Source organism: Equus asinus, chromosome 5, assembly GCF_041296235.1.
Source record: "Equus asinus isolate D_3611 breed Donkey chromosome 5, EquAss-T2T_v2, whole genome shotgun sequence".
Lineage (NCBI taxonomy): Eukaryota > Metazoa > Chordata > Mammalia > Perissodactyla > Equidae > Equus > Equus asinus.
This window is the reverse complement of record NC_091794.1, coordinates 87527500-87538064: the sequence shown is the minus strand read 5'-3', so window position 1 is coordinate 87538064 and position 10565 is coordinate 87527500. Positions and strand designations below refer to the sequence as shown.

The window sequence follows — 10565 nt, the reverse complement described above, 5'->3', positions numbered from 1 at the left end:
TTTTGGCAGATATTTTTTGAGCGCTGGGCACTGTGCTGTCTATCTGGGTATAGGGCACACCACAGGCCCAGCGCCAGCCAGCGGGTGAGACAGACATTGAAACAAACAAATTAACTTCCGCATGCAGGGGGACCCTTAGGGGGCTCATAGCAGGGCTTCGCCCGAACCCGGGAGGGGGTAACAGGCAAGGCTTCCCTTAGGAAATAATGTTCAACTGAGGTGAGAAGTGCTTCCTAGCAGAAAAAAAACATCAGGTGTGGAAGCCTGGAGGCCACAAAAAGAGAGATGCTTGCCCTGGGCTGGGGGCACCAGACCCAAGGAAATCTTCGTTCACTCAGGAGTCCTCGGGTGGGGAGGAAGTACTCTCCCAGCAGTGGGAGGGAGGTCTGGAGCCTGAGAGCGAGCTTGGGAAGAGGAGAAGGAGGCTCTGGTGACACCAGCCCCTGCTCAGGACACCCGGGGATCTTGTGGGTCACCACTGCCCTCAGGGGAAGGCCCCCCCACCCCCAAGACCTACTCCCCCAGCCTCAGGCAGCGTTGCTTCCATCTTCTTCCCCCAAATGTGCTGGGGTGCCAGCTCCCAGGGACTCGGGGTGGATGTGCTGATAGGGTGTGTGAGAGCAGCTCAGAAGGGAAGGATGGAGGACCGCGGGAGACGGTTCCAGCAGTCCCCTTGGCCGAAGGATGGAGAGACGGGGGTCCAGGGAAGGGGACTGTGTTTTCACAGGTTGACCGTCCTCTGTCCTCCCACACTGCCACCCGCAAGACCCTGAGGGCAGGGAGGGTAGCCCTCAGGAGGTGAAAGAGCTCCATAGCTGAGGGTGAAGCGAGGGTGGGGGCTGTGACTTAGGCTGGACCTGAATTAGGTGGGGGCTGGGGTTGACCAAGGTGGGAGCTGGGGCGGGCTTGGAAGTGGAGGCAGGAGGTGGACCCTACGGATAGGTTGAGATTCTAGATCTGGAGTCTAGATAAGGTTGTGATTCTAGATGAGGTCACAAGAGGGCGCTGTGTTCCCGCTACAACAGCACTCCCAGCTGTTTACGGGGAGACCCTGCCCTGTGCGCGCACACACACTATCCTCACATTGTAGACAAACCACACTCCCTCCTCCTTTGTAACCTAGTCATCTACAACCTGCGTCCCCACCCTGTGTACACAAAACCCGTTATTCATACTCTCATTCCTCGTGTGCTCGTCACAGGCCAGCGTCTCGTGTAAAGGCACGCAGTCCCAGCCTCGCCTGAGCCTTATTCAGTTCCTTCCACTTTCCCTGAGCCTCTTCTCCACACCAGGCCCCTGGCAGGAGGCTGGGACCACGTAGGGGAGCAGGAGCTGAGCCCAAAGCGCTCAGAGCCTGGGGGGACAGAATCACTAACTTCTGTTGGTTAGAAGACTAACCAACCCCTGGCTCACAGCCCCACTCCTGGCACCGTGCGGTGACCTGAAATTTCGGGGACACAAACATCCAAGCCAGACTGGAATGAAAAACAAAAGGAGGTGCAAGGCTCTCCTGACCCAGAGGAACATTTAATGACTGTCCATGCTAAGGCCAGGAGCCAGAATGCAGGAGGCAGAGAGCCAAGAGCCAGTGCAGGCAGGGAGAGGTCGGGTCACTGTGGAGTCAGAACAGGTTGTGACTTTGCTCAAACTCACCTTTGCTTTCTCTTGCGGCCATTAGCAGGGTGAATAAGCCAGCCACGTTTAAAGGGCCCAGGGCTGGGCTGACACCACCCCCCAGGTCTGAATCACAGCTTAACCACTTCATGACAGCTCCACCACACTGCACCGTGGGCAAGCTTTCAGAACCTCAGCCCTGTCATCAGTACAACGGGAACTATATCAACCAGGATCCTGGCAGGAAACAGATGGCACACTCGAACCGAGTAACTTTAAAGAGTTTCCTCAAGGGACTGTTTGAAAAGATATGGGCATGACTAAGGACACCCACAAAGGGCGCTGCAGTCCCCAGGGGCTGGTACCAGGGCAGCAGTGGACAGGGTTGCCACACAGCAGCTGCAAGGATGCATCCGACCACAGTGACCAAAGGAACACCCCAACTTCACTCTCCCTCTCCTGCTTGCCTGCCAGTGGTCCCAGTGACCTAACCCCACCAGAAGCCAGAGGCCGAGGCAGCCTGTTGAGGCAGTCAGTAGGGGGCAGCCTCCCAGGGCACAGAGCACTGTGGAGAGGAAATCTGAGGGACAAAGAGAACAAATTCACCCAACACTCAGGACAGTGCCTCCTCCCAGGATGGTTACAGAGATCAAAGGAGATGCTGTGGGTAACACATTGGTACAGTGCTAATGTGTCCCACAATATCCAGGCACAGCCGCGCCTAGGAAAGCCCCTGCCTGCTGCCCAGGCACATTGCACCCCTGCCCAGCTTGGACCAGATGGTTGTGAAGGTCCCAGGGAGGGGTGGTCTCCATCTACTTTGCTACCACGCGTGCCTGCATCTTCCAGGGTGGTTCCGCTGCCTGGTCCAGGGTGGCTTAGAGGTCAGGGCAAGCAGAGCATGTCGTCAGCTATCCCAGCACGGACTGGGTGTCTAATCCTGGCCCCAATTCTCCAGGCTGGGGGTCAGGACCATGAATGAGGGAATGTTCCAGCCCTTTGTGTCCCACCTTTGGCCCAGAGCTGTTCTGAGCAGTGCAGCTCACCGTTCTCACCCTGTATGTGTTAGGCCACTGTTCACCACCCAGAGTCCCCAGTGCGCATCACTGTCACCACAAGGTGGCTCTCATGTCCCTTAACCCTCTCTTCTCAGAGCACAGGCTCTGCCTCCTCCCCCATCGTGCAAGGATTCACTGTAAGCTTCCTTCAATCATGCATAGGATAGATTTAGATGTCAAATCCACAGCCTTCAAGTCCACATCTCCTGTGTGATGTAACAGCCACCCTGCAGCCCAAGGTCAACAGCAGATTTTGTACTCGTCACCCTGGTCCAAGCCCCCTCTTATAGATTGAATGTTTGTGTCCCCCCAGATTCCTATGTGGAAATCCTAACCCCTGATGTGATGGTATTAGGAGGTGGGGCCTTTTGGGGTGATTAGGTCATGAGGGTGGAGCCCTCATGCATGGGATTAGCGCCCTTATAAGAAAAAACGTGAGGGAAGATCTTTCTCTCCCCACCTTGTGAGGACACAATGAGAAAACAGCCCTGTGTAAATCAGGAAGAGGGCCCCCACTCAGAGCCTGACCAGGCTGGCACCCTGATCTTGGACTTCCAGCCTCCAGAACTGTGAGAAATCAATGTCTACCGTGTGAGCCAGCCCATCTGTAGTATTCTGTTACAGCAGCCCGAGCTAACTAATACACCCCCATCACCTGTCACCTGGATTGCTGCGTCTGTCTCCCTGCTGGCTGCCCCCACGCTGGGGAGCAGACGCCGAGGAAGAGCTGAGAGCGCACAGGGTGCACTGGGGAGTAACAGGTGAATGGGAAGAAGAGGAAGGAGGGCTGAGTGACAAGACCATTGCGGTGAGCTCTCTGTCCCTTAGACAAAGACTGTCCATTAGAGGAGTCCCATTGGGTGGAAATGGCGAGGCCCTTGACCACCACTTGGCTCAGTCGTCACCTGGAGCCACCCCAGCAGAGCTTGGCCACCTGGACGGCTGCAGCAGACCTGACCGCTGGAGGCTGTAAGCTGACCAGACTCTGCACAGCTGAGCAGCAAGTCCTGCATGGCAGAGGGGCGTGTAGGTCTGCCACCCACCCCACAGTCTATTCCCAACACAGGAGCCAGGGTGACCCTGTAAAACCTAAGTCAGGCCATGTCACATCTCTGCCCACAACTTCCAAATGCATCTCACACAGGCCTTCAGGGGCCTACAAGACCAGCCCTACCCCTTACCCCATCTGTTCCCTTCCCTCTCTGAATTCATCTCTTCTCCTTGCTCACTTCACTCCCGCCACACTGACCTCCTTGCTATTCCCCAAGCAGGAAACAGCAGGCACAGTTCCTCCCTCAGGGCCTTTGCACTGTCTCCCTCTGTCTGGAATGCTCTTTCCCCCAGAGAGCCACCAGGCTCCCTCCCTTCCTTCAGGACTTGTGGCAAATGTCAACTGCTTAGTGAGAAATGCTCTTCTTCTCTTCTAGTCAGAGTTGAGACTACCAGCCCCTGCACCCTCAGTTCTCCCTTCCTACTTCCCACATAGCATTTATCACCACCCAACAGGGTCCATCTTTTGTTCCATCTGTCTCCCTCCAGCTGGAATGTAAAATCCACGAGGACGGGGATTTCTGTTGTTCCTGCTTCAGCTCCAGCATCCAGGACAGCCCCACAGTGCCGGGGGTGCTCACTAAATAGTAAATTCATACACCGCCCTGGTGCCCTGCTGGGCGCTGGACATGGAAACCAGACCCACCTGCCTGCCCTCGAGAGGATCACAGTCTAATGGGCGAGGGGAAAAGACAAGTAAATGACGCACCCGAGGTCAGGGAGGGGAAATGGGAGTTACTTAATTGCTATAGTGTCAGTTTTGCAAAATAAAAAAGTTCTGGAGATCTGATGCACAACAATGTGAATGTACTTAACACTACTCAATGCTACACTTAAAAATGGTTAAGATGGTAAATTTTATGTCATGTGTTTTTCCCCACCACAATTAAAAATAAAACTGAAAAGCAACACGCCCAGGGGCAGCCTGAGGGGCTGAGAGCACAAAGGCCCACCTAACCCAGTGGAGGCAGCAAGGGAACTTCCGGGAGAAGGCCACATGGAGTAAACTCCTGAACACCTCGAAGGGTGAGGGTGCTCCAGGCCGAGGGGACAGCATGACAAAGGCCGAGTGCACAGGGAATCACAGTTATTAAGTGTGGCTGGATCACGGAGTGAAGGGGGAGAGGGATGAGGCTGGAAAAGTGGCCGAGGCCAGGAGGCAATGGGGAGCCATGGAAGGGTTTAGGCAGAGTAGTGTTGTGGTCCTATTTCTGCGGAAGGGTGGAGGTTGGGTTGGAGGGGTGGGGCTGGAGGCCAGGAGACCAGCTGGGAGGCCACTGAGAGGGTGGCCTAATCTGGGTCAGGGCAAGGGGAACGGAGGGAGGTGTGGGGCTCTGGGGCTGAGTCCCAGGTGGAATGGCCAGGATGTGGCTGATCCGGCTTCTCCTTCTCCTGGGAAGGGGCCGGGTCATTCAGACGCTGGCCTCCGGAGGCCCTGAGGAAGGCAAGAGAGCAGGGTGACGGCAGCCTTGACGTCGGCACCAGCTCCTCCCCTCTTCCCAGCAGAGGGGATCAGAAAGGCTTTGGGAGAGCCTGGGGGTGTGGTGAGAAGCTGTCCCTAGGGACTTCCAATCTCAGGCCCTCAGGGTCAGAACTGAGGGGGCCCAGTTGTCAGCTTCAGAAATCCAGGAAGCTGAGCCGGCCTTGAGGGACAGGCCTGGAAGGGGAAGCCGGCTCAGCCTGATCCTGAAGCTCTGAGGTCTGAGTCGAGCCTACCACACTCACTGCCCCAGACGTCCTCCCGCTAGGGCTGAAGGCAGGACCCTCAGGGACCCCGCCTGGGGGCACTGGGAGTCCAAGGACTGAATCCTGTTGTGGACAAACAGGGACCTTATGCCACCAGCCCCAGGCCTTGGCCCCCACCTGCTACCCTCCCTTTCCTTACTGCCCCATCCCTCCACCCACACTAGGCCCCTGAGCTTCCTCCCCCTCAGCCCTTTCTGCTCCCACCAAGACCCCCCACAGACCCTTTTTGTCATAAATGTTTTGTCTCAGTGTTTTTATTTTTGTTTTTGTTTTTTGTTTTGTTGTGGGGTTTTTTTTTTTTTTTTTTTTTGGTGAGGAAGATTGTCCATGAGCTAACATCTGTGCCCATCTTCCTCTATTTTGTATGTGGGACACTGCCACAGCATGGCTTGATGACTGGTACGTACGTCTGCACCCAGGATCAGAACCTGTGAACCCTGGGCTGCCGAAGCAGAGCGCACAAACTTAACCACTACACCACCAGGCCAGCCCAAGTCTCAATGTTCTTAGCCACCACTCACTTAAAAACTTCCTGTGTACCAATATGCTGCTATGTGCTTTGACTGGATCTCCCATTAACCCTACACAGTAGGAACTGTTACTATCTCACTCTATAGACGAAGAAACTGAGGCACAGGGGTTTAAGCAACTTGCCTAAGGACACAGGGGTCAACAGCAAAGTCTCAACTTCTGGGCTCTGCCGTGCCCGCCCATCAAGGCAGTGAAGTCTCGGCACCCTGGGGGCAGCGGCCAAGATCTCAAGGCCTCGCAGCCCAGGTCCTGGGGCCTTTGCTCACACTATTCCTCCTGCCTATATCATGCTGCCGCCCGGCTGGCTAATGCAGTGTCCTCTAGGAAACCCTCCTAATCCAGTCTCCTGGGAGTCACCTGTACTTCTCAGGAGAACTTTCCACATTATAATTTTACTCTTACCCAAGGGCCAAAATGCTTGATTCCTGCCTCCTGCACCAGCCAGTGAGAGCTGGAGGCTAGAGACCACATGTGGCTGGTTTATGGTCAGCCCCCAGCTCCACACACAATGCCTGCCGCACAGTGACTCTCACTGATGTTCATCGAAGGGGTGATGCCTGAATGAACAACGGCGGGCTCTGCCCACCCCCTTAATTCCTTTGGATGCCTTCCTCCCCCTCCCCCCATTTAGAAGCATGAGAATGAGATCCAAGCTAAAGGTGGAGAGAGTCCCCCATGGCCTGTCTCAAGTGGTCGGTGGGAGCTGCTGAGTGACCTCTGATTGTGTAGCCCACCCAGGCGTGCGGATGTCTGAGACTTCTGCATCCCAGCTGGGTTGAGACCCCCACCTCCACCCCAGACTCTAGGGAGGGCGGATTACAACCCCTCTCTCTCTGTGTGATTCCCCATGTCCTAATGAGCCTTGATTGCCAAGTCCAGGCACAGCGTGGGGCACAGCGTGGTTCTTTCTTCTCACCAAGGGCAGTAGACCCCCCCCAGGTCAAGGAAAGGCCTTTCTCTGGAGACCCGCATACCCTCATCCCCATCTGCCCATCCCTCACAGCCCCTCAGCCCAGTTGCCGTGATCAGCAAGTTCTTCCTGTAATCCTTTCAAATCCAGCTGCCCTGAAAAAACGTGGCCTTGGAGAACTGCTGTTCCATAGCTGAAGAAACTAAGGTTGGGAGAGTCTACCGGCTGGAATAGCAGGCAGGGAGCGAAGGAGGGGAAGGCAGGGGGCTTCTCTGTCCCCTGTACCCCCAGCTCCCAGGGCCACCTCCCGGGCCCTTCCTTGAGAGGCGGTCTGGGGAGCCTCAGCTCCCATCCCCGCCCCCCTCTGACCAGCGCCCGCCGCCCTCCCATCCATTTCCTGCCACCTCCCCGCCCCTTAGCGCTATTTAAGGCGGCGGGGTGCCGTTCAGTCGGCGCCGCTCGGACATCGTGCGTCCCCACTGCCACCTGGGCCGCCCGGCAGGCAGGCAGGCAGGCAGGCAGGCAGGCAGGCAGGCGGTGAGTTGGGCTTGGTGGGACGGGGCGCCACCTGCCAGCCGACAAGATGGGAGGGGACACGGTCCAGTCTCCAGGGGCTGAGGTTTGCTAGTGGCTTGGTGCTAAGCGAGGTTCCTACCTTCTTTGGTTGTATCCTTATAACCGTAGGAGATAGGAATATTATTATTTCCATTTTACAGGAGAGGAGACTGGGGTGCTAAGAGGTCATCACTTATCCCAGGTCTCAGTTAGTGAGAGAGAGTCAGGATTTGAACCCAGGTCTGGTTCCAGAGCCTGGCTCTAAACAGCTTTGCTCCCCTCCCCCTTCCCCTACCTCCTCTGACCCCCGGGCAGATGTTCTGGGAACTTAGTGGCCTGTGCCTTCACCCTGCTGTGACTAGTCCTTTTAAAAATCTAGAATTTGGCAGCAACCGCTTTGGCCGGAAGGGATGGTGAAAAGGGACAGGGTCAAGTGTCTGTACTTAAGTTGCAGGTGGTCACTATTGCTGACACGTGAAGCTAGTGCAGGTTGCTGCCTTTGGCGCCTCACACCCTCCCACCCACCCCTCCCAAAAGCTCAGAGGTTAGAGTGAGGCCAGCTGGGTGAGATATGATGTGGAGGGGAGCAGGGACCTGAGGCTTTGGGCCCCCTGAGAAGCTGAAGATACCACCACCACCACCCCACCACCACCCCCACTGTCTGGGGACAGCCTATCGTGGGCAAAAGGGAGGAGGGACATGGCACAACTGTGGAACCTCTGTTCCCATGGGCTCAGGAGCCTCAACTTGATCCAGATCTCCTTGGGCTGTGGTCATCCTGAGACTCTGACTGGGAACAAGAGGGACACAGATGTGTGACTAGACGGGGACCCTACCTGTAACCTTGCCAAAGCTTAGCAGCCATTATCCGAAGATCTGCTTTTAGCCCTGACCACTCTGCTGGGTGTGAGCCCGCAAGCCAGTCCTTTCCCATCCTTGAGCCTCAGTTTCTCTGTAGGTAAAATGGGCATGACCACCCTCTCTGCACTTGTTGTTAGGACAGCCGATAAGGATGCCACGTTGACAGTGTCCTCTCTCTCCCTGCAGACGGAGGCCCGGGAGCCATGGGCGACTGGGGCTTCCTCGAGAAGCTGCTGCACCAGGTCCAGGAGCACTCGACTGTGGTGGGCAAGATCTGGCTGACAGTGCTTTTCATCTTCCGCTTCCTCGTCCTGAGCACGGCTGGCGAGTTGGTGTGGGACGACGAGCAGTCGGATTTCGAGTGTAACACGGCCCAGCCCGGCTGCACCAATGTCTGCTATGACCAGGCCTTCCCCATCTCCCACATCCGCTACTGGGTGTTGCAGTTCCTCTTCGTCAGCACGCCCACCCTGGTCTACCTGGGCCACGTCATTTACCTGTCTCATCGCGAGGAGCGGCTGCGGCAGAAGGAGGGGGAGCTGCGGGCACTGTCAGCCAAGGACCCGCGTGTGCAGCGGGCGCTGGCAGCTGTCGAGCATCAGATGACCAAGATCTCAGTGGCGGAGGATGGTCGCCTGAGGATCCGCGGCGCGCTGATGGGCACATATGTGGCCAGCGTGCTCTGCAAGAGTGTGCTAGAAGCCGGCTTCCTGTATGGCCAGTGGCGTCTCTATGGCTGGACCATGGAGCCCGTGTTTGTGTGTCAGCGCCCACCCTGCCCCCACCTCGTAGACTGCTTCGTCTCGCGCCCCACAGAGAAGACTGTCTTCATCATCTTCATGCTGGTTGTCGGATGCATCTCCCTGGTGCTCAACGTGCTGGAGCTGGCACACCTGCTGTGCCGCTCCCTCAGCCAGAGGATGAAGGCCGGGCAGGGCCAGGACGCCCCCCCAGCCCAGGGCACCTCCTCGGAGCCTTATGCAGACCAGGTCTTCTTCTACCTCCCCATGGGCGAGGGGCCATCGTCCCCCCCATGCCCCACCTACAATGGGCTCTCGTCCGATGAACAGATCTGGGCCAACCTGACTGCGGAGGAGGGGCTGGCTTCTTCCGGGCCCCCCCTCTTCCTGGACCCATCCCCGCAGAGTGGCCAGAAATCCCCCAGACGCCCCGACAGCTCTGCTTCCAAGAAGCAGTATGTGTAGGGACTTGGGGCTTGTGTCACCCGACAGTGGGGCCCCGGGAAGTCGGGCTGCCTCGGATGCACTCTCCTCAAAGGCTCTGCAGAGATGACTGGGGTGGGAGAATGGGTGCTTGCTGGCCAGAGGGCCTCATTTCAGGTTGATCTTGAACACCTGAAGTCTTCCCAGTGGCCAGAGGGAACCACAGTTTCCCTTCCAGAACACAGCTTTGCCCCAGGCACAGAGAGAGCCAGCTCGCGGTGCTATGGGCCAAGAGTGTTGTGCGCCCTCTTGCCTGTTTCACCTGGTTCAGAGGGACCCAGAGACAACGTGCCCCATCCCACATTCGTGGAAGATTCACCTCCACCCACGGTGTCCTCACACCCTGTCCTCACAGGAAAAGGCTGGTGGGGGCTGCTGGGTTGGCCTTGATCACACACCCAGACAGAGCCTGTGCTGGATCTGGCCCTGTCAAGGGGACTGGTGTCGTCTTGTCATCACTTCTGGCTAGTTCCACTCTTTATGCTTTAAAATAAATAGGACTTGATCACCAGCTAGGTGTGTCCTCGTGCTGTAATGATGTGCCTCGGGCTGGGGGGTGGAGGTGCAGGTGCTTTGCCTGGGTTTGCTCCTCTTTTCAGTCGTGTGTCCTCTCTCATTGGCCTCTGCAATCCCAACTCCAGCCAGCACCTTAAACCCTCAAACCCATACATGCTGCCTTTCAGCAGCCCTGGGTCCTGAGCACTCCGCCTCTTTAAATGCCTCAGGTATGGCCCTCTTCTTTCCATCCACACTGCCCCAGCCCCCTCGACCTGCCCACTAATCAGTGGCCAAGGCAGTGTCTGTCCCCCTCCTGCCCCACAGCCATCCAGTGCCCCGGCCACGCTGCCCCCTGCAGTGGGCTTCCTTACTGGATGCTCTGCTCCCCAAGCCTGCCTGCCAGCCAAGCCCTTCAGAGTCCACCCCATCCCAGCTCATCCTGGACCCCTTGGTATTTGGGGAGGCAGGTCTAGATCACTTACCCTCTCCTACCCTGGCCCTTTGTAGTCTGCCCACCAG

The 10565-nt window shown here is 57.0% G+C and overlaps 1 protein-coding gene across 1 annotated transcript; it reads left to right on the top strand.

The window, feature by feature from the left end:
* Nucleotides 1–7334: 7334 nt before the first annotated feature.
* GJA4 (gap junction protein alpha 4) lies at nucleotides 7335–10059 on the top strand. The gene is made up of 2 exons (XM_070510381.1): nucleotides 7335–7446; nucleotides 8512–10059. The coding sequence occupies exon 2, from the start codon at nucleotides 8529–8531 to the stop codon at nucleotides 9528–9530; it is 1002 nt and encodes a 333-aa protein (XP_070366482.1). The 5' UTR covers nucleotides 7335–7446; nucleotides 8512–8528; the 3' UTR covers nucleotides 9531–10059.
* The last annotated feature ends 506 nt before the right edge of the window (nucleotides 10060–10565 follow it).

Bases quoted from the DNA above. Each gene is read 5' to 3' on its own strand.
- GJA4 (XM_070510381.1), top strand. From the start codon at position 8,529: ATGGGCGACTGGGGCTTCCTCGAGAAGCTGCTGCACCAGGTCCAGGAG.